The 25664-nt window shown below is 35.6% G+C and overlaps 1 protein-coding gene across 1 annotated transcript; it reads left to right on the top strand.

Moving 5' to 3' along the window:
- Positions 1–3846: 3846 nt before the first annotated feature.
- Positions 3847–22940, top strand: LOC310715759 (heparan sulfate glucosamine 3-O-sulfotransferase 3B1). Its single transcript, XM_083522440.1, has 2 exons — positions 3847–4539; positions 21816–22940. The coding sequence occupies exons 1-2, from the start codon at positions 4103–4105 to the stop codon at positions 22432–22434; spliced, it is 1056 nt and encodes a 351-aa protein (XP_083378566.1). The 5' UTR covers positions 3847–4102; the 3' UTR covers positions 22435–22940.
- The last annotated feature ends 2724 nt before the right edge of the window (positions 22941–25664 follow it).

Below are 25664 nucleotides of genomic sequence, written 5' to 3'. Positions count from 1 at the left end.
ATTAGATATATAGCTGGGTATCATCAGCATAACAGTGGAAGCTAATCCCATGCCTTCTGATTATATTTCCCAAGGGAAGCATGTATATTGTGAAAAGCAGGGGTCCTAAAACTGAACCTTGTGGCACCCCATAATTTACTTGCATTAACCTGGATAGTTCTCTATTTAAATCTACAAAATGGTAAGGATTAGACAGGTAGGATTTAAACCAGCTTACTGCCTGTCCCTGAATGCCAATGTAATTCTGCAAGCGATCCAGGAGAAAGTCATGACCTATAGTGTCGATTGTAGCACTAGGATCTAGCAAAACTAACAGAGAAATGTAGCCTAAATACAGGACATTTGTGATTTTAACTAGAGCAGTTAGTGTGCTATCACACAGCTACCAACTGGGCAGTTCACTACCTCCAAGACTTATGAAACCAGCCAATCATATATTTTTTAAAACTGCAAATTAAAGCACCAGCAAAACACTTCCACATACATGAGCTCAAAGACTTACATGATTGGATTTTGTGCGTGACAGAGGAAAGCGCATATTCCACCCCCCCTAATAAGCAGCATGAACAATTTTGCTGCTTTGGACCATTATGCTTGGGTTGATGCAATTCTGTCTTCTGAAGCCCCACTGCATGGCATGCAATCTATCCATTTTTAGTTACATTAAAATATTGAAGAACATCCAAGAGAAAACTTAGTCTCTGTCATACAAGTAACCAAAGAAGTTTGTACAACAGAAAACACATATTTAAACAAACACTAAGTTGCAGTACAGTCAGAGATAGAAGAGTTACAGAAGAGTTGCTTTCAAATCTGAGAAGTGAGAACTCCAACACTATAACTCCAATTCAGTGAGGTTTTATTACTCTCGTCTGTGTGCGCGTTTGCATCTGCATGTGTGTGTGCGCGTGCACATATGTTTGAGGGCATTTCTTCAAGTAAACACCTCTCCAGCTGTTGAAACCTTCCCACCACATCTGGATAAAGGTGATCGGGAGATTTTTACACCAAGTACCACAGGTGATATGATGCACTGTCCTTGTCTACTGATCACAAAAGGTGTTTCTCATAAATAGTAAAATATAATATGCAGGAATTAAAATAACGCACAAAATAACTATTGCTTACCAACTGCTGACTGTACAAACACATTCACATTAGGTGCCTGCAGCCATTTGGATACCAAGTACAAGCAACACATAGGAATACAAATGTGGTTGGATGGACGTGAGTGGATTTACAAACCACAGATAATTACAAATGAGGTTAAAAATGGAGCAAATGTAAGGCTGGTAGTGATGCATTACTGCCTCTGTACTTTGTTAAGTAGACAAACCAGGAATGAGAGTTAAACGTCTATTTTGTGGCTTAGATAGTGATAATTTGTTTTCTTTGAATTGCATTTTTTTGTATATTGTATATATTGTATTCTGTCTGTCTGTCTGTCTGTCTGTCTGTCTGTCTGTCTGTCTGTCTGTCTGTCTGTCTGTCTGTCTGTCTGTCTGTCTGTCTGTTTGTCTGGTAGTATAATTTGAGCGGAATTGAGAAACAAAATTATGAGCATTCCTTGAGTACATGAGTTGCTACATCATTAATTAAGCTTTTCACCATGTGTAATGCACCATGACCACAGTAGTATTTAACATGTTGTTACTTTTTTTGCTTTACTCCCACTGGTAAAAGTTTCTTTGTGGTTTCATAACTAATGGACATTTGTCACAATTTGACCCAACAAAATCATCTCTGCTATCACAAAATGACAGGAATAAAGCCCAATGTTGTTCCACAACCAGGTGGTGTGATGTTTATTTTTATTCAAGAGAACGTATTTTATTGCTCTTACACCAAAACAATTTATTCTCGTTTATTTTTATTTATTTTTTGCTTTACCATTCACAGCTTCATTAAAAGACAAGTTCATGTATGTTCTATTAGAACTGCTGAAGTCATGATGTAATGCAACGAAATATATGTTACACGTTTATTCTATAAAAGAAAACACATTTTGACAAATTGAATTTGAGAAAAAAGAAAAAAAAACATCAGCACTGTATGTGTTTGTGTGTGTAAGATTACCGTCATGACATTCCTGGTGGTATGTGGAGCTGCTTTGATCTAACAACCATATGGTTTAGTTAATTATTATGCTTTGAAGTTTTTTAATCACTATTTTCTACGGAATCATTGAACACTTTTCTGAACCGTAAGCACTGAAGTTATCTAGAACCTCAAGTCGTGTTTGGTTTTGGCTTGAGCCTGAAGATGCTCCACCTCATTATTAAAAATGATGACATAATGTGGTTTTGTATTAGTCATCTGCTGTAACATGTGTATCAAAGAATCTGGGACAGTTATATAGCATTGTTTTTAGCTTGGCATCAGGCACCACCAAGTCTGGGCCATAATGACACCTGTCTCATAGTGCTAATTAGAGGGGAGAAGGCACTCTGTGTCTGTGTAAGACAGATAGAGACAGTAAAAGACGTTTACGGACAGTCTGGAGGCTGTCCATAGTGAGCTGTTGACCTTAGTGACAGGTGTCTTGCTACATATTGCACCATGTGAGTGCCTGTGTGTGAATCGGTGGTGAAATTCTTGTAAACTGGTATGGCTGGTATGGCTACTATCGAAAGTACCATTCATAAAAATACTTTAGATAACATTTCACTTTTAATCTTGTTTATAACATGACTTGCATTGTTTTATGTTGAAAAAAATTGGTTTAGTTTGGCTAAATGTATATGTCAGTCACCTAATACTTTTTGCAATGTTAAAATACTGATTATAACTGAATTCTTAAGTAGTACTGAATGCAACAGAGATTCTCAGAACAAATTGGTATAGTAAAAATAGTAGCAGTTCAGTTTCAGCATTATAATAGTTATTAACTAATATTATATAGTTAAAAACTATTATCTGATTCTAGCCTAACTAGACATGTGTACATATATATATATATATATATATATATATATATATATATATATATATATATATATATATATATATATATATATATATATATATATATATATACATACAAAACAGTTCTAGCTGTTCTAGCTACATGTTGTTACATGTTGTTCTCACATTTTCTATACCTTATTATGTGTCTACTCCATAAATACCTAATAAGCCTAAACAATTGAGGATTGCAAGTCTCACTGGTGTTTATTATATGCATAGGTGCACTTTATTTTAATAAAAGCAAAAGAACCTGACCAGTTTACAGTTATAATATATTTGGTACTAGAGTTCAGATACTGATTACTGGAACTATTTAAACCATGCTCAGGTACTGATTACTGGTACCATTTAAACCATGTTCAGATACTGTTCAGATACTGGTTATTGGTACAATTTTTATCCATGTTTAGATATTGTTTAGATAGATTACTGGTACCATTAAAACCATGTTCAGATACTGCTCAGATACAGAATACTGGTACCATTTAAACCATGTTCAGATACTGTTCAGATACAGATTACTGGTACCATTTAAACCATACTAATTACTGGTATCATTTAAGTCATGCAGAAACTGATAACTGATTCCATTTCATCTACGCTCAGATATTTATCATGTACTGATTACTAATACCATTTAAACCATGATGACTGGTTCTGGTTCTGGTTCTGTTTCATAAGTCCCATATTATTTTCCTAGCCACTTCAAATAAACAATCGAATTAAATGGAATAGTGCAGAAAAACTCAACTTCTGCTTAGTCCTAATTAGCGACAAATGGGGGGCGGGGCTTGGGTGTGGGTGTGGGCGTGGTGCAGTATCAGAACGGGAGGTGTCTTCTGTACTAGTAACCTTGTGCACCAGAAGAGCACAGGACACAAATAAGGACACTTGCATCCTGCAAGCTCATGGGACACGTCACAAATTGCATATTTTCTTTAATGATTAGTTATGAGGTATTAAAGAAAGGAGTCAGGGCTGGACATGGGCCACTCTTTTTTCCAGAAGAGAAGAGAATATAGAGAAGCTGGACAGTGATCAGTGTTGTAGAGTCCAATAGCTTTCATGTCAGCAGTTTGCACGTTAGGCTTTACGGCATGATTCCAACGTTAGCTCTGGAGAAGGACAGCTACCCATGGGATGTTGGGCGACCAGCTTTAACCTGCACCTGAAAGCACCCTCCAGAGTGTCCGTGTTGTTCACCATGATTGTTCTGCTCACCTATGTGTTCTACTGTCTGACCGGATTCTGCGAATTAACCCCGATTCCGCTGCACGAGCGCAAACCAACTTTCGCCCAACTCCACCAGGAGCGCAACGCGTCCGACAAGCGCGACCTTCTGGCACAAGTGACGGAGGAAGAGACGACGCGTCTTCCCGGGGACGTTTCCAACCTCTCGGTGTCCGACAGCTTCGGGACGAAAGAGTTTCCCCAGGCCATCATTATCGGCGTGAAGAAGGGAGGCACGCGCGCGCTGCTCGAGTTCCTGCGCGTGCACCCCGACGTCCGAGCTGTGGGCGCAGAGCCGCACTTCTTCGACCGCTTCTACGATAAAGGACTAGAGTGGTACAGGTGGGTTCTCATGAAACTCATCGCTGTCCAAATCCTGATCGCTGAACATGCGTGATAGACATACAGATAACATTCAATAAAACCTGGTGTCCAGAATTTACTCCAGGACTTATCCTGATTTTGGGGGAAATAATAATTGCAAACTAGAGTAAAAACACATTTAAACTTTTCATGCTTGATGATGCTCCAATTTTCACGTGGACCAGGTCCTATTTCCAGGTGTGTGTATAGTGTGAGTGCAAGAAAAAAAAAAGCAAAAGCTTCCTTAAAGTAATATAAGAAAGATTGAATTACATTATCTTCTGCAAAAAACTCATACATAACCATCTGCTTTATTCTCAGCCCAAAATTATATGAAAGTCACCTCTGCCATATAAATAGAAATGCAAAAAATATGCAAAACACAAAGTTGCACATATTCTTTTTGCATCTCTTCCCTTGAAGCAAAAACTAAATATTTGAGTGGGTTTTAAGTGTTAATATAAAGGGTCAATATTTTGGTTTCTCCATTAAAAGATAAAATTAGCATATTTTAGAAACCATTAGTTTGTTGTGTTACATACCAAAGAAGCCTTACATACCATAGGTTTACCAGGAAGTTTGTGCATACTAATCAGAATTTGTAACAAATAAGATTTCACTTATATTTAATAGCGATAAGCTTTTATTAAAATATAAAAGGTTAAGCCACATAGATGAAACTAAAATCACAAAGCACATTAACATGCATTATTAAGTTAGCACAGGTAATACAATTTTTTTTTGACAAAAGAACATTGAAAAAATATGATTTTACAAACTGATGATAAATCTAGACCAGACAGTATAACAGAACTGCTATATGGAAATCTGATATATAGCAAAATATGCAAAGCACATATATTGCATACATGTCATGTTTGTATTTCACAGACATAGAAATAGATTTTAGATACTTGTACATAAATGCTACATACATTTTTCCAAATACACATATATAACACATGCTTACAGAAACATGTGTATATATATATATATATATATATATATATATATATATATATATATATATATATATATATATATATATATATACATACATACACACACACACACACACACCCATAGTGTATGTAATCTATTGATTTGTGTTCATAGGCACGAATTTACCTCTTTTTTTTTGTGTCACTGAGAACGACTTTCTATGTAATGTATTTCACTAGGAAGTATTTTTGGTGCCTCCGCCAAAGTTTTCATTTTGCCACTGGATACCACAGAGGTGGTATTGTTTTTTTCTCGTTTGGTATTGTTTTTTTAATTTTCAAGCACCATTACTCAATATTTAAGATTTTATCAATTTTTATAGCTTTATATTCGGTAAGCTACTCATTATTATAAACCATTGTCAGTGGTTCCTTCCAGTCAAAATACAGTCAATATATTCTCCCGGTTAATTAAGGAGGCTGCGTTAATTAGAGACACATTTATTACAGTATAACCCTAACCCGTGTATTTTCCGTTGTTTTGTCTGATAAAAATGGAGACAAAAGATTACCTTTAGTGTTTCTGTCAGCATTACCTATGATCCTCTGCCTCCTTTGTTTTGGAAACAGAGCCATTGCCAGACAGAGGCGGTCGTGCTGAGTGACACGAAAAAAGAGGGAAATTCGTGTCCATGAGCAAGAAACACTGCGAGACTGTGGTGATATATACTGTGTGAGATATATATATATATATATATATATATATATATATATATATATATATATATATATATATATATATATATATAAAACTAACTTTCATATACAGTTGATAAGTTGTGTTTGTGCAGCGTTTTTTCATACTTGCAAAGGATATTTCATGCAAAGTAAAATGAGTGTCGAGATGACAAATCATACACATGTAATTTATATCTAACGTATATTTTACAGTGATTCAAGTTACAAATATTTGCTAACAGTGTTGATTTTATGAGAAATCCTACAAAGGTATACATTTAGAGAACATTCATATGTTTGTTTGGGTATTAGCATATAAGCAAAGTAAAACTTACGTCGAAGTGACAAAGCATTAAAAAAAACATAAACACGTAATCTGTAAAACAATGCAAATTCTACATTAACATCTATGCACACACACACACACACACACACACACACACACACACACACACACACACACACACACACACACACACACATCTATCTATCTATCTATCTATCTATCTATCTATCTATCTATCTATCTATCTATCTATCTATCTATCTATCTATCTATCTATCTATCTATCTATCTATCTATCTATCTATCTATCTATCTATCTATCTATCTATCTATCTATCTATCTATCTATCTATCTATCTATCTATTGGGCATTTCAATCCAAAGTGGATTAACTAAGAGACCTACCTCTGTAATTGTCAGTGCTATGTTTCATTTGGAAGCCACTAAAGGAAGTATAACCATTATAGATGTTACCAAGCTCCAATTTGTCCCAGAAATGGTAGAGACCTGTCAAACTTCCTTTTGGAAACCTGTTGATGAGTCATGTATAGCACTGATGGACAGTCAAGGACTTACAAAGTAAAACGAGGTTGTATGCATAAAAATGTATAATTTCTTCAGAAATTATAGAGGAACCTGCACAAGATCCATCAGATTGGGATCTGCATGATTCCGGTTACAAATGGGCTCCTGAGTCATTCAGATATATTTGAATAACGGAAATATTTTTAAATGGAGGCAAACAAAACCCTACAACTACATCGCCCAATGTGTTTGAAAGCATGCCAAAACCACTTACTTATCTTTGGGAATCTCTGCTAATTATTAAATGTATCACTCTTTGATGACCTTGTAATTATTCTAAGAGATCTATAATTTGGAAAGAACGACTAAATTTGGGCGGCAGCTGTTCCAGATGTTTGGGCAGCTCCAGTCTTGTAGTGTTGGCTTCTGGTGACAGGGAAACATGAAGAATCATGTTGACCAATAATGGAGTGTTTAAGACTTACAGAAAAAGAGTTTGCATGGATATGACACAACCCATCCTGTCTCCCAGGCTTAGTGACATCAGCCTTGCTCAATGAAGCATGCAGAGTATAGAAGAACCAGAGGTAGAGTATCTTTGTTGGAATCTGTGTGTTTTTGTGGTTGTGTTAGTGACTCTATGGCTTTCAAACTGGTTAATAAAATTTCCGGTTAATTGGTGGCAAACAGAGGCCTATAATTAACTGCAAATTTCAAAGGGTACTTGTTTGTCTCTAGGATGGATGAAGAGTCAACGATAATTCAGAATTTAACTCAAACTCAGAAATGGGAAATCTGAACTTTAAAAAAAAAAGCCTAAACAAAGTTGTGTTAGTTGCCATCACCTAGAATTATCGATTATGGGTGTATGACACATTTCACAAAACAGCAAACGCTATGGTTAGTATTTTAGTTTTAACTAACTAACATTGAGCTAACATTACTATTAATATAATATAATATAATATGTCGTTTCTGCTGATGGTGTGAGGTCATATTATTTATCACTTAATACTGAACTCGGGTTGAGGAGACATTCCAGATTTCCTGAGTAGGATTTCTAAAAAGTTTTTTCCCCAGTCTGAGGTTGGAAATGTCACGTTCCAAGCTTTAATTGAACTTCTTTTACTGACTAAGTCCTCTAACAAATTGACAATTTGACAGAAAAAGTGTATTTTGTCTGCTAGCAAAGATCTACAGCAAAAATGCGTTTGGTTTTATATGACCTAAAACACCCATCCTTTCTTCAGAATTGGTTTTGATATGACCTAAAACACCCATCCTTTCTTCAGAATTGGTTCAGTCACCATTATGGAGGAGTGTGTTTACAGAGGAACCTGGGATAGATTCTTCTTGTTGAGATTTGTGCCTGTGGTTTTTTAAGGATTGATTGGTATGCTAAGTACTTCATGTGTTATTGCTGAGGATGAAACTTCTCCAGCCAAGGAATAATTTATTCATGAAAGTTGGACATTGTTCAATAACTGCTCTTTACACTTGAACCAAGTTGTAATAGGAACAGTTTTAAAACTAAGTCTGAGTCTAAATGGATATGACATAAAAAAGAACCTCACCCTTTCTTCAGAAATGATTGACATCATTCTCAGTCAATGGCACAGTGGTAGATTAGGGAGGAACCTGAGGTAGATGTTTCAGATTGGAATCTGCACGCTTGCGGTTGTTTTTGTGAATCATTCTGTTACTCCGGGACATGCTACGGCTCATACCACATCTTATAAATTCCTTTTAAATGCCTGGAAATGTTTTTGTGTAAGAGTTTCATCCAGCAATCAAATGACGTTTGAACGTGACGGTCCTAGGACTAGGAAACTTTGGAAAGTCTAAACTATTTCATATTATATTATATTATATTTCATACCACAGCAATTTTTTTGTTAGTTTGTTCATTAGAAACTGGCACATCATATATATATATTGTTTAGAATTAGTTTAGAAATAAAGTTCAACAGTAGCAACAAACATCCGGCAATTATTAGGTCAATTTTATTCTGTGGAAAATTCTGAAAACCAAGTTATTTCCTGTTATCATTTATTCATTTATTTTATAACCGCTATAAACACCCTTTTCCTTACCAGCTTGCTTTTTCTCATGCTTAGACATTATATAGGACAAAAAATGACCATGTCATGTTCTGAAGCCCTTTTTGTGGATGAAAGCTGACATTGTTACTGGAGACTTCTTCCTTAAAAGCTGATTTCACAGAAACCTTGCTGCATTGAAAGAAATGTCCCTTTTAATTTAATAGCTAATTTCAAATGTATGCACATTTTTTATTATGTAAAGAATAAAGCAAAACAGGTCAATGTAAATTAGCTGTTACTAAAAAAATAATAAGTTGCAAACCATGTATTAATATAGATCTGTGATTTGCCTTTACAACCAAGTGGATTTAAAAATGTGCAGTTCTATTGTATGAAGTAGTTTCACATAGAGTACATTGAAGGGCTGTTTATATACAGTATATATTACTTGTTTATGAAGGTGATGATTAAACTCTCGTCTGTACTTTGTCCAATTGCATGGTTTCCCCATTTCCTATTTGTTCTGATTGTTCCTGATGACTATTTGATAGCACAAATAAATTCTGAAGAAAAAAGAGAAAGAGAGCTTTGTGTAGATCCGCTTTTACAGTGTAATCTAACACAGTATTTCTGCAGAATCCATTTCTTATCCAGCAGTTTGGGCCTGACTAATGAGGTATAGGCTACTGATTATGCTGAGCTGTTGTGTTGATTGATCTGTTTAGGAAAATAGGTCTCCAGGAACAAAATAAAAAAAAACACTGATCTTGTAAACCAGTTTGACAAACAGTAGTGTAGCTCTGCCAGGGAAAACGATTCTTTCTTGAAAGTATTTATAATTTATTGCAGCTTTGGAAATCATCTTAATTGGTGCAATGAGTTAGATGTTTTATGTATGTGTGGTTTTAATATCCATGCTGTTATGATGTGAAAATATGGATCAAAATGATCTGAAATATTTAGGGAAAGTTTCCCTTTAGTTAGATTGTATCTGGGTAGATGTTTATTTCTTTGAATTCTTTTATCATTTATTCCTAAACAACAAATACCAGGTATATTTCTCCATTCCATTGTTCTGGATGGTTCTGGTGTGTTCTCTGTTTGCGTGTATGTCATTGATCTTGGTCCCTTGTCACTCCTGGTTGGGTTCATTAATATCACTTGCCAATAACATCCACAGCTTAGAGCACTCTCTCATTGGCAAGGCATTCAGTCCACTGCCAATAAAACGACTGTTTATTGACCTACATTCTCTCTCTCTCTCTCTCTCTCTCTCTCTCTCTCTCTCTCTCTCTCTCTCTCTCTCTCTCTCTCTCTCGCTCTTTCTCTCTCTCTCTCTCTCTCTCTCTCTCTCTCTCTCTCTCTCTCTCTCTCGCTCTCTCTCTCTCTCTTTCTGTCTCTGCTCTGGCTAGCAGTGTGCTGAAGAAACGAGTCTGACATACACCTGGATTGATAGGAATATGAATATTCAGTAGATTTTTCTTTACAGTATGTCATCACTCTTTGTGTGGGGACCATAACCAGATGCCAGACCTGTCAACACCAATGGGATGTGTGTGTGTGTGTGTGTGTGTGTGTGTGTGTGTGTGTGTGTGTGTGTGTGTTGAGATGGGTATATGTTTAATGACAAGTCAGGTGTTGAGTTTGCCAGCTGGAAAATAGGGCTAAAGCTGACAAGAGAATAAAAGGATAAAGGAAGTGCTTTATGTGCTACATATGTGCTTATGTGTGTGTTTGGTTGGGTGTGTGTTAGGAATTAAACAACTATTTTTACCCACATGTATATTGCATGTCTAACATGTCAAATAATTGTGACAGTTGTGCTCTTGAACCATGGCAGTAAAACTACTTTATGTTCCCAGCTGGTCTGATAGTTATCTTTAAATCAAATGCTTGTGAGCTTCAGCTGCTCACGGATCCATCCATACCTGACTTTATTACACTGTCTGATGAGAGGTAATTAACCTGCGAGTTGCTTATTTCTGATGGTGAAACTGTTTACGATGCTGTAAGCTGCGTAGTCGTGATAAAACACAGATGGAATTTGATGCGCTCTTTTCTGTTCATTCAGCTGAACGTTAAAAAGAAACGCAATTTTTGTAATTTTTTACTTTGATCAATTGCTTTGTCTCATTTTCAATCTTTTTGGATTCTTCCTTATGACTATTTTATACCACAAATGAATATTGTATAAACAATTTTGGTTGTAAATTTTTTAAAAATGATTCAATCCAGAAAATTTCATTTCTCCAAAATTCCAATGTTCATAGTTTTCAGTTAAAACATAGATTTTACAACGATCAACAAAGTTTTTTTTACAGTTTCCACTGTACTTATTGTAATTTATAATAGTTTGTAAAGATATTGAGATGCATATCATATTGGCAGATAATATACTGTATACTTTATATAATACGAAACAGATTTTTACGGCTATATGACGATATGATTTTGGCAAGTTTGAAAAGCTTAACTTTTCACTATGTTTAGCTTAATATAATGGAAAGAAATGGACAAAAATATTAAACAAACACAATTCTTTTTAGTTTTAATGGTTTAATATTAAATGTTTATGTATGTTTAACTAATCAGAAATGACTGGCTTGATTGTCTTTCTTGACACATGATACCTGTTAGATTGCCACTTCTACTTGTTGTGTCTTGCCTTAAAAGGAGTTAATTATACAAATTCACACACAGGCGTATTGAACCCATCGAGAGGTTAATGCACTGATTTCCCAGACAATATTCATTCTCTAGGGGTTTGTGCTTTTTATGTCCCTAAGGGATACAAGGCTATTCACAGGCAGCGCTCATAAAGTAATTCATGATTGTTCAGCTTTTTATATAGATACCCATCAATGTTAAATAAATATTTTCTGATCATGATTGTAGATTAACTGCTAGCTAAGGTGACACGCTTCGATGCCGATTGATGAATATAGATTCCAAGAGGGGTGAAAAAAACCTACAGTCAAACCGAGGAATCGATGTTCTGACATATCATTAGTTAACTACCCTTCACACTGAATGATGCCTCATCGCATTACAATACACAAGGTGACTGACACGTTGTAAGTGCTGATACAAGCATGAGATGAATATTCTTCATGGGTAAGCACCAGAAAGAAAAGCATGTCGATTCAGGGTGAAGTATCGACATATTTACTGACATAAAGTCAGCAGTGATGTATGAATCTGCTGATGAAATAGATTGTTGAAAGCCATTAGAATTCATCAGGCCTTAACAATGGTTTAGTTCGGGTTGGGTTTGGTTGTGAAAAATTATATACTTAAAAATATTTTTATGAAGGCTAAAATGATTTAGCAGTATTAACAAACCATGTACTGACACTATGCGAATTTGGTCAAAAGATATTACAAATAATTTATTTATTACTTTTAAGCATTCTTTGTTACCTACCTGCCTTATTTCACTATTTATTCATCCTATGGTTCCACCATCCAGACTGTTTTGACTGCATTTGAATTGTGTTCATATTTTGTATGGAGTTTGTATGACTCTGTAGGTTCCGCTAATATGGCAAAATATTGATCGGCGGTAAACAACGGCGTTTACTAACATAAAATTCATCATCGACTTATCAGGTTTATGGATGAAAAAAAAAACATTATTTTCATGCGTGCCCTCTCCCGATCAGATTTTTAGAGACAGATGACTTGTCAATACTAACCTTCAGACTCCATTACACTCATACACCAGCCGAGCACATTTCATTTAACACTTGCACAATCAGTCACTGTTAAACTAGTGGATTTTTTTAAATATTTAGATAATAAAGTAATATAAGGCGGAGCTTGTATAACCTGTTGTAAACCTGCTGTATGCTGTCATCACAAACGTTTATTTTACAAATAAAACACTACAATTCATGTAAAGTGCTTGCCTCATCTTGATGCTTGAGACATTTTACGCATTGTAAGTGTCCTGTATTTCAAACAGTTCAATTAAAATATAACACACATCCCTAACAAACCTATTGGAATGGAAAAACATGATACACCGGCTCATGTGTCCAAGCATGAATTAGGTCAAAATGGGGTCGCTGTTATCTGGACGCAGGTGGTCTAATGCTAAAGAGATCTGTGCGACTCACATGCATTCAACACAGAGTCCTCTGTAACTGTGATAGAAAAATAGTATTAAAGTCAAGTACTCCAGTACTAACATGAGTACTGGAGTATAAGATTATAAGTAAACTGAAGTATAAGATTATAAGTAAGTATTATAAAAGCTCACCTAATGGCAACAATTGTGGCAGCTATTGTGGGGCAGATTTAAAAATAGTTGTTAAAGTATTTTTTTTATTCTACTAAAGGATAGATTTAAACTCTAAAATAAACTTTGGGGTAAAGTGGCTGATGAAAAACATCAACATGGACACTTTCTTTTTACATTCAACAATTAATTTTTCAACTTAAACACCAGTAATAAAGGTTTAAAAAAATTTTTTACATGCAGCAAAATGGCTAATGTGATTATATCTTTGTAATTCCTCTCTGACTCTTTCTTGAAGCAACTGTGCTGTTTACAAGCATATTATTTTGTGCTGCAGACAATTTCAAGACTCAAACAAGCTCTGGCATGACCAAAAACCTCAGTAGAATCATAATTTTTTCTGTATTCCTGCAATCCAAAAGACATTTTCCTACTATGACCATAATATATTTGTATTATATATTTGAAGCTCATATTTCAAATATACATATCAAATGCTGCCCAGCGAAGACTAAAATTGTAAGCGGCCATCTGTAATTGCTAACTGTAACTAGAGCATAGATAATAGCCATTGACAAGTTTAGTGTGATGTGCCAAGCCCACACACACATCTCATCGTTTCTTTCGTTGTTCCATAGTTAGAACGCATAAACAAAGAGGAAAAGGACATTAAGACGGCCCTTTTCTCTCTGGAACACACCTGTGTGAACTGTGCTGCACTGTAGGTCTTAGAAAAAAGTGCTTAGCTTGCTTTCCACTTGTAATTAAGTTTATGATGTGGTCACAACTTTATTTGGAAGATTAACTGTCAAGGGCAAATTTCCCTCATAAAAAATTACTTATACTTTATGATTTATAAAGATGTAAGGTGGTGTTGAGAAAATGCTGGAATTTAAGTAGTTGATCATTATTTTATAATCGTTTAGTAATTTATTTTATATTTGGGAATATCAGTTTTTTATATCAAAATTCTTTTAAAATAATGATGTTTTAAAAAAAATTATGATGTGAAATGTACAATGCTTTTAGTGAAACTGGTGCTTATTTGTTTATTGGTGCTGTTTTCATGTGAGAAGCTTGAATGATTTCAAATGCAAGATATAATAGATGCAAGAGATTTTTACCCGCTGAAAAAAAAAATAATAATAAAAATAAATAAATAAATGAAAAAAGCTTTTAATTTTTACCCAGCAACATTACACTTTATACAAAATTTCAACACAGAAGTTGGATGTAATCTCACCGTACATTGCAATCGTGCTGAGTTCCAGCAGATACTCTGTTTATCTAGTTAGTGATCTGTGAAATGATGGGCACTCGGGTGTTGACAGCAGGATTGGCAGGAACGTTGTGAAAGGTTTGGGAGCTGATGTGTGCAAAAAGGACAGATGATAAAGTGAGAGAGCTGGACAACAGACTAAAGGACTAAATCGTTCACTCTGAATCACAAGTAGAAATTATGCAAGTGCTCAGTCCTACTGGTACATTCATGAGGTAAAAAAAGCATTAAAAGTTAAAAAGAAACAATTAAAAATTTTTTTACTTTTATTTCTAAATATTTTCATTCAGGGTGGAGTTGTTATTTAAGCTTAAGTAGAGTTCATCAGGTCTCTCTCTCTTTTTTTTTTTTTAACAAAGTGGGATTTGTTATAAATTAGCATGAAATCATGCTAATTCTCTGATGTCTCTCTCTCTCTCTCTCTCTCTCTCTCTCTCTCTCTCTCTCTCTCTCTCTCTCTCTCTCTCTCACACATACACACACACACACACACACACACACACACTATTTCTCTCTCATGTGGCTTTGTCTTATATTTACGGTGTATACACACATACACGCCACACACACAGACACACATATACACACAGCACAACACATTTTTTTCGAAACAGCTGGACCCAGACATGTTTCTGCCTGGTGTTTTTCAAGGACGAGAAGTCTCTTAGGGTGGGCTGTTAAACCAGGTCCAGAGAAGCGGTTTCCCTCCGTCCCGTTCTGCTTTTTTATTAAGGCATCACAGGGTCAGCTAGGAATTCTATGAATTCTGTGTGGTGTACGTTCACTCATTTATTCCAGCCCAGAGGCTTAGAAATCGGTGAAATTGCTAATGAATTCTGTCAGTAATGCTGTAACATGTTCATACCTTACACATTATATATTCTGCACATCTGTTCAATCAGTAATATATCAGATGTCCAGTGTTTGTTGAAAATAAGCTAATTTGGAGCTTTGAGCAAAGCAGAGGAAATAAAAAACCAGAAAGGAGCGACAGAGCATCCGTCCTAACTGTCTAATTAGCTTGTAGGAAAGATTTATATGGATGTTAACTTCCTGTTTATCTTGTTTGTACGATAAAAAAAAAAAAACAACAACCTTGCTTGCTATTAACAAAGCAGGACTGTTAGCACGATTACGTAACATGGTAGCAGTGATTGGTCTCAGATGGCATGATGTCATGAAGCCGACTCGGGGAGGAGGAAGTGGTAAGTTTTCTCTGTCTTGTGAAGTTATCTGGGCCTATAGTTAAAAAAAAAAAAATGCTAATTGAGTGATAACCTTTGTCCCCCTGCCACACACACACAGAGGAGATCAGAGAAGCTTTAGAGAAGCACTGCAGCTGGTAGCTGCTGATTTTCTCATAAGATAGCAAAGACAGGAGGTAATTAGTGAGACACACAAACACACACAAAGAATACACACTATCCGGCTGTCATTTAGTAAATTGTTTATAATTTGTCCTTGTGTTATGCAGTGGTGTTAGTCGTAGTATATTTTAAGTTCTCTAAACCCATTATATATTACATTAAGTATGCCTTTTTAAACTCCCTGCTTGCATTTGCTGGAGTGCAAAGTACACACACATGCAATACCATTAGTGTCTTCCTGAAATGATGACCTAGACCCTAAGACTTGTATTTAACCGGTTATATCATGTTTATATCAAAGTCTTATAATCACTTTCATCTGCTTTCCAAGATTGATCCAAACCAATTTGGATCAATCTTTTGAAAAAAAAAATATATATATTTTTTAAACCATGTGTGCTCATAACTAAATGCCAACAAGCCAACAAACAAAGCTTCTATCTCACACCACGTTTGTTTAGTTTTATAGCTGTCGCTTGTTGCATTTTCAGCTGACTGTTAATTGCATCTCGCAGTCTCTAGAAGCTTCCATTTGCCTCTGTAATGACAAGCCTATGTCCTCTAGAGTACATTTACAGTGCACTTAGGCCGATACCATGTTTACACAAGCTGCTTTAAAGGCTTTTGGGTGGTTTTCCTCAACAGATAATGAAGGAGAGTGTGGATAATTAAGAGGGTTCTGATGACAGGAACCCTTCTTAGTAAGCAATATCCCAAATGACATGGAAGCCATGGTATGTTTCCTTAGTGCTCTAATTCTTCTATACTATACTATACTATACTATACTATACTATACTATACTATACTATACTATACTATAGCTTTGTGTTTTTGTTTCATGTAAAGTTTAAATAACCTAAAGTGTCTTGATATGAATTACTCAGAATTGTTACCAGAGTGCAGTTGCTTAAATCAAAAAGTGTAAACTGATTTACTATAAAAGTATTACTGACAGTAGTACAGGCTTTAGCATGTAGCACAGGGACTTGTAAGGCAACAATCCACAAAAATCCAAGGCTAATTAATACAATGCATTTTAAGAAGTGATACAGCCCAATCACCATTCCCACTGTGTGTTTCTTATAAAACTGTAGTTACAAATAAAGATTTTAAAAAAGTTATTTCAAATAGATAATTTAATGAAAGTTTGCGACTTTAGAAATCAACTGCCTTGGCAAATCTCTGCCAAGGCAGTTGTTTCCTAAAGTAAAAAAATTTCTGTCACTAGATCTAAAGCTTGTCCTCTGTCACCTTCCTCTTCCTCTCTGTTCCCAGCCATTTTTTTTTTTATCTGAAGTCCATTACTTACAGATGTGGTACAGGACCTCTTGGGGAGCATCAGACACTCAGGGGTGTGTTGTCTGGATCAGTTCCTGTGTCATAATAAGTAGGCAAGTTTTGCCAGAAGTGGCATTGATTCTGGATCTAAAGAGAAGTTCCTGTTAAGGAAGTTCCTATAAAGGATTAGTCAGCGAATGATTATGACTCTTTTGGGTATTCCTTTTGGCATTATGGCTAGAATGGGTGGACAGACATTAAATAAAATGCTTCCTACATGTGTGGATGTGTACCATTTTTGTGGGAAATGCTATTCCAGGAAATGACATTATGGGACAGTATGAAAAGGCATAGAATTTGGAAATATCTGGAATCCTTCTTACTTTGAAAACGCCTGATTTTGGCATTATAGAAGAAGCTGGAGTTGTGGCATATACTTAACTACATGGTGAAATAATTTTCTTCGCGTAGCCCAGCTTGTTAGAAAGTTGGGGTCAGAATGCAGGGTTACCCATGATATGGCACCCTGGAGGAGAGGGTTAAGGGTCTTGTTGAAGAGGCTTCATGGGAGTGCTGAGGCTTTAACCCCAACCTAGTGATTGGTAACCATGAGCTCCCATTAAACTAGTATTATGACTGCCTATTTGGGCAATGTCAGGATTCAAACTTGAAAACTTTTGAAGGCATCAGTTGTTTGTCCAGAATGTCTAGAGTCTAGAACCGTTGATCTGCATTGCATTATAAGAGGCTAATTTTGTCCTCTACTGTCCACTCATCGTCTGTTACTCATTAACACACCATTGATTTTACAAGGCCACATACTTGGCTACTGGCTAGCAAACAGAGTGCTATCTGATAGTCAGGTTTCGTGCTGCTACACACATCTGTGCAGCATTGCCCTAAGGATTGCATTATTGACCCACATACTAACCGCTAATGCTATACTAGGTGTGATCAAAACAAACAGCAGAGTTGCTAGCCACCTTATCACTCCAGCAGCTGGAGATGCTTCTCGATAAACAACAGCTATGCTTACAACGTAAGAGGACTAATGAAATTAGTGTCGTATAAAAGGTTATTTAACAAAGGTGGACCAGACCGTCAGATGATTTTTATCTTTTTTTAACTTTGAAGATGAATAGGTGGGACGGGTGAGTGCGTGGGCTCTTTTCCAGAGCTGGCAGAGCGTCTGAACTATTCGCTGATTACATTCGCTCTCCCCAATGTAAACACGATGTCAGCAGACAAGGCAAGCACCACTATGGCTTCCATTAGCTTGATTACACTGAATTAAACACACACTTAGACATGTGTATGCACACCCAGCCAAACAGTGCTAGCCCTCGAGAAGAGAACAAAAACAGAAAGTCATTAATTCGCAGACTAACTAAACTTTCTGCTTACCTCCATGCTCATGTTATAACATTAAAACATTATTACGGTTTTGTGTTTTCGATCTTCAGAAAATCAAATCAAAAATTGCTATTGGTGGATATTGTTCACAAAGGGCAAATTGTCATGAATTTATCGTATTTTTCGGACTATAAGCCGCTACTTTTTTCCCCACGTTTTGAACCCTGCGGCTTAAACAACGAAGCGGCTTATTTATGAATTTTTCCTGGGTTTTTCCCCGTTTCACAAACTTCAAGCTAAAAAACTGAACCCCATAACATTAGACCAATGAAATTTCCGAACAGAAACGAGAAAATGCACCTCACCTGTGTTCTAAGCTGCACGGCATTGGGAGAAAAAAAGTTTTTTTTAAGCACACGACGATGCCAAAAGATAAACTTCCGAGATAAATTGTTGTGAAAGGAAGAGGAAGGAGGAAGACAGTGAACAATGACTTTCTTGGTAGGCTACTGTTTAGATACAAGCCGTTGTAACGCGTTGAGTCTGGGTGAAGGGAGAGCTCGCTAACTCCAGTTGCAACAGAAATCATATAAGCACAGACAGGTTTCCAAAACTCGTGCTTTTTTATTTTTCTTGGCAACAGCATTACGGGTTAGTCAAAGAAACTTAGAAATGAGCACCAGAAAATAATAAGGACATAATCCTCAGTCTTGCACACATGCAGTAATAGTGAAAAATGCGGCAGCAGGCTATTCTCAAAATACCGCTATGCTCCTAAAGGAAGCGCAACATATTTCACCCGTTACACCGTGTAACAGACACTGTCTTTCGTTAAAGCCTGTGTAAAGTTCATTAGTTTCAATGTAGACAGGTGCGGCTTATTTATGTTAAAAATAAAAATCTTTGTCAAAATCATTGGGTGTGGCTTATATATGGGTGTACTTTATAGACTAGAAATTACGGCATTCTATTGTAAAAAGCGGATCCCTTATTTGTGGTAGTTAGCTAGCTTACTCAATTATATTACATAGTAAGCTAGCCAAAAAAATGTATCAAGGAATCTCATTGAGTGTAAAGCAGTTATGAATTTGAGTTACGTTTGACAAAATGCAGAAGCTAAGCAGTCATATTTACAGAGATTTATTGCTTGTGCTATTTGTTGTATTTCCATAATTATCTTACAACTTTGGTCTTTCTCCAGGTTTTTTGCAGCCATAGTTGTGGGATTCACCTTCAATTCACATTCAAAATAAACATCCTATTTAGTCCACGTCCACTTCCACATACAGATATTTTAAAACAATCAACAGATTCTTTGCACATAAACAGAATAAACCAACAGCCCAATGGCTAGAATCGTCCAGCTAAATTGATGCTTTAACTTGTCACATGATCTGTGGTCTGTAATATCATTAATGCTGATCTATGGTTTATGATACCTAAACTAACTGTGCATGCAGTGAAGCTGAATGAATGTTCAAAGTGACTTATTCTGTATAAACCATATGCCAATGATGCGCTGGTTAATCAGAGAGCTGGAAAAAGAAAAAGAAAAGGGAAAGAGGAGATTACTTAGCACAACCCGAATATCTTGACAAGCAATGCTTCGACATGTGACAAAGGAACAAAACATTTCTTCACATATATTGTTTCAATGTTGCAGATAGGGTTTATCTGCAAAAAGTAATATACAAATTTTCATGGTAGCCAGTACAGTAGTCATATACTGTAGGTCATACTACATGTGTATGTGCTACTACATGGTTTTAGTAGAACTTAAGAGAGCTTAATGGCTCTGAGGAGAAGTTTCTGTTCAGCACTGAGAACAGTTTCCAGTCCTCTGACAACAGCCAGGATCATCATAAGACACAAAGCACAACTGGCCTCGATTTAACACACATGGGAACTTGGAAAGATCCTTCAGAAGTCTTTTGTAGGAAATCCCACAGGATATTATTGCAAACAGATTTTTGAGGTTTCGAGGTTTGCTTCTCAAACCACCCAGACATTTCATTTGTAGCTGCTCATTCTCACCGACCTTCATATCACAACACTGGCATGTTAATGAAGGAAATATCCATGTTTTTTTAATACTGAGTATTTTGGTTATTCAAAGCAGAACTGTGTGTGGTCTTAATGAAAAAAGATTAGATATGTATTATTAGGTAAAATTATATTTTTATAAGGAGGAACTGCAAAAGTGGACAAATGGAGTTTATACAAAGAACTGAATATTGCTTTTATAAGGTGGCTTTTTTTGAAAATCACATACAGTCAGACCCCGACATACGACCACTCGACTTACCATATTTCGGATATGTCCCCTCCGATGAAAAAGAAATTAATATATATAGATATATAGATTCATAGATATATATCGTAGACTAGTCATTCTTTTCGACTTATGACCTGATAGACTTACGACCCTATCTACGTCGTAAGTTGGGGTCTACCTGTATATTTTTGCATATCAGTTTATATTAGCAATAAACGCTAAAACAATGAAACCAGAAAGTCATAATAAAAGTGAATAAAACTTTTCATTTTATTTCTTTTTAACAGTAAAATGGAGCATTAATTTAATTTACGTTAAAGAATAAACATTTTACTTTTACATTTTATTATTAAATTCAAATAGAAATGAATGTTATGAATATAAATACAGGGTCGAATTGCCTATTCTAGAACTGTATTTCTTTCAAACAAAATATGTATTAAAATAGGATTCACAGAAAATAAAATTTAGGTAATTAAAATATGCTTTAATGACACCAACTGGAACAGTCCATTGATTTTTAAGTTATGTCATTCTTCTTTAGAAAAAAAAAAATTATAAATAAATAAAAAAACTGCATGTAGTATGTTATATCAGGCAATAAAAGCTAATCTTTAAGGAATTGCCAATATGCAACTGGGTAATTTAAGATTCATTAATGTTTATTAATTTTATCATAAAAACGTATCATAAACAAAGCAAGGAAGTTTGTGTTATTTATTGTTTTTTAGTCAAAAGATTACGAAAAATTTTTACCTTATTTTTCAAATTAAGACCCTTCATTCATCTTTTGGATCAAAATCAGGGTGTTGAACAAAAAATTTAATATTTTCATACATCAGTAAATTATTTTTATTAAAAATCTTTTGTCACACCTTTGGTTTGAGACTGATAAATAACAGATTCTGTTCTGAATTTCAATGTTGTAGAAATCTAATGCCCCGCACACTGGAGGGACAGATTACAATGGAGAAGACCCCCAGCTACTTCGTGACACGAGAAGCCCCTGGTCGTATCTTCACCATGAACCGCAACACTAAACTGATCGTGGTGGTGCGGGACCCGGTCACTCGGGCCGTCTCTGACTACACGCAGACTCTCTCCAAAAACCCAGGGCTTCCCTCTTTCCAGAACTTGGTCTTCAAAAACTATAGCACAAGCCTCATTGATACATCTTGGAGCGCTGTGCGCATTGGAATCTACTCCAAGCACCTGGAGAATTGGCTCCGGTACTTTCCGCTCTCGAGCTTGCTGTTTGTAAGCGGGGAGAGGCTTGTTACAGACCCAGCGAGAGAGATGGAGCGAGTGCAGGACTTTCTCGGCTTAAAGAGGCTTGTCACCAACAAGCACTTCTATTTCAACCAGACTAAAGGCTTCCCATGTTTAAAGAAGCCTGAGGGGAGCAGCCGACCAAGGTGTCTTGGCAAATCAAAAGGCAGAGCTCATCCTCACATTTCGTCTGATGTATTATGCAAACTGAGGGATTTTTACAGACCCTTCAATTTGAAGTTTTATCAGATGACAGGCCAGGATTTTGGCTGGGAATGAGTTATCCAAAACTTCGGTGGTTAAAGCTCCTAGAATTGCCACTGGTCTCAGTGGGCCTTTAAGCAAAGCGCTTAACTGTCACATGCTTCAGGGGGTTGTACAAGAGCTGACAATAAACTCTGACCCCTGAAAGATGGGAATGGACAAAAAGCCAACAGTGTTCCCTTGGGAATGCTTAACATGTAAATATAAAAATGCTGCGTGTAGCAAACGATTCCTTCTTGTTTAATTCACTGATTATGATGTCAACTCCTTGCCAAGAGCTATTAATTCTTTTTAATGTTTATTTTTGTTGTTATTGCAGTAGAAGCGGTCAAAAAAGTTGTATTTAGTATACAGTTGACTACGGTAGACAGAGAAAACACCATGCAGCAGTCTATCTATCTATCTTTTTTTTTTTTTTTTTTTATAAATAAATGTTAAAGATTCAATCCCACTTGTCTTTTCATCTCTACAGCAAACACCTGAACTATTTCCTCCAAACATTTTTATTTAAAATCTACTTTTAAGAATCTACTTTGAAGGTGCAACTTCCTGGACACTCTGTCAGTCTGAGCATAGTCTGTCAGACTGGATTACATTTTAAGAATAACATTTCACTGTGTCCAGATTACTGCATGACAATTGATGTTTGGGATCATCAGTAACTGGAAAATAATACAGGCAGATAATGCTTTTCTACATTGTGAAGTGTTGCGACCTGGGATTTAAATGAAATCTACACAGAATATATCCTAATTTTGAGAGATGGGGAGTAGCATTACTCTTGGCCTCTTTTTTTGCATCTTTAAATAATGCTTGTTCTTATTTGGTCGCTGATATTTATTGGATGACCTTCTTTTGGTGGTATGTTTCTATTTCTACGTTGGTATTACATGGGATGTTCAAACTTTGGAATTTTTTTTTTTTTTTTATCAAACTGATATGTTTCCAGACTTTTGTTGACTTGTTTTGCAGGTATTCCTGATGCTGCTTCCTCAGGTATAGCACATTCTCCTATAAACTCCAGGGTTTTCCAGGAACAGGTGTATTCATATTGAAATCATGTGACACTTTAAATGCACACAAGTCAACCCTATTCAAATACTCATGCAATTACTAATGACATTTTTATCTCCAAATATTTTGATAGATATAATGACTGCCCTATTTCTATATTATTGGGGAACTTTTGGGTAGACACATAATTAGTTAAAATCATTCCAAAACAAACGAAAATGTGGGTTAGTTCATGAGGAGATTACTTGTACAGTAGGTCAGAAACAGACAATTCAAAATAAAAAACTATGATCATCTACATAAGTGTGTTATTCTGATTCCGACTTATAGTTGTTATGGCGCTTAATAGAATAAAATTAGGGGTGAGGCTTGTGTCTTTTAGTAGATGCAACAAAAGCAAACAAAACCCTTCTGCTCCATCTACTGTAATAGTACCACTTCAATCAAAGTAAACCCCCCTAAAAAAAAAAAAGAAACTTGTTTTTGTTACTATTCAACTAGTTTTTTTTTTTTTAATAATTAATTATATTTTGCATTCTAAAGAGATCATTTTAAGTCTCCTTAAATAATGTAAAACAAATAAATTACAACCCTGTTTTTGACACTAAAGTGAATATATATATATTTTTTATGTTTGTCTGACTTTACTCTGAACATCTGTAATGACCTGAGAGCTGTGTTCATTTCACTAATGCATGGGCAATTTTATTCTACTGCCATTTGCTTTCCTATTTTACTGCCAGATAAGAAATGGACAAAGCCATTTTGCTGCTAGGTTGTAATATTTGTTAATGTTTTTTAATTTAATATCCACATTTTAATATCTCTTAAGTACTCAACCACATCCTGGACTTTATTGCATTTAAAATTACATTTGTTGCCATTTGTAAATCTCTAAATCTTGTGATTCTGCAGTCTTCTGCCTATTAGTATGCAGATGTAAAAGCAGTTGTGCAGTATGCAGATGTATTGAATCTTAATACAAAAATATATCAGATGAATCATTTTTTATGAGCAATAAATACAATGTTCGCATTTTATTTCTCTGTTTAAAACAATAAAACATCAGGTATGATTGTAATTTCCGATGACTTTTTAAACTTAATTCATCCATAAATCACATTTTATAGCTATAGGCAAGTCCTTCGTATTATGTGGGAATAAAAATGCTTTGTTTAATTGTTTTTCAGATATTAAGACACAATTATTATTTCTTCATGTGTTACACAACTGACTGTCAAAATATCATTTCAGTTTGTTTTATGCACATTTGTTATTTAGATGCTATTTTCAACATGCAATTGTGCCTGTGTGCAAGTAAAGCAGATTCTCTTCCGGCTTTATTTCAATATTTACACTGACTATTGAATGTCTTGGAATTTAATTTATGTTATAAACGATGCAAGATGCAAATTTTGTTGAGTTTGTTCCAATAAACATACCTGTCATTTAAGTTATTACACAAACAACTTATTCCTTTTGTGTGTTTTTTTTTTTTAAAGCCCTATAATGCACTGTATAACATATTGTTTACAGTCTATTCTTGGATCTTTCCAAGAGCTGTTTTCAGACACTGAGAGGAGGTGAAAGCATGCTGAGGTACACATCAGTGCAGCTAGACCTAAATTTAAAGTTAATGTGTTCAGACAAGGCTCTCCGAGGTGTCAGCGATCAGTTGGTGGGGGGTGTCACAGGAGACCTTTTGGCCTGTAAGCTCAGACATCTCCCCATGCTGTCGCATTAAAACGCTGACCACTGGAGAGGTTGTCTTTCCTGTCCATGCATTCGTTTTACACATTCACCAAGACCTCGTTGAACGAAGGGGGAAATGCCATGATCAATACCTGCCTGCTTTAGTTTATAGTCACAGCGCCTAGTCACTAGATTCATCCTGGCTCTGAGGCATCATGATTTAGTCTGGGTCAAGTAGAGGTCACTTTTACGTCGATAAAATATTATTTAACCGTCTTTACTTATTATAGACCTATGTTCAAATGAAGACAGTAATAGCATAGGGAGATGGTTTTAGGCTCAACTGGGCGATACATCTCCTCATCTTACTCATATAATCACGTTTTCTTTTTAAGATAGTAGATTTGGACGATGGCTTCAACTGTACATTTGTGGGCCAAAAAACAAACAAACAAAAAAAACTAAAGGGCCAAGCACAAAGTGGCAAAAAATATTAAGCTTTTATTGATTTTAAGAACAAATCATAATGCAGGAAATAA

The sequence above is a fragment of the Silurus aristotelis genome, assembly GCF_946808225.1.
Source record: "Silurus aristotelis genome assembly, chromosome: 20".
NCBI lineage: Eukaryota > Metazoa > Chordata > Actinopteri > Siluriformes > Siluridae > Silurus > Silurus aristotelis.
The sequence above is the reverse complement of the archived record's forward strand: the minus strand, read 5'-3'. Positions and strand labels throughout refer to the sequence as shown.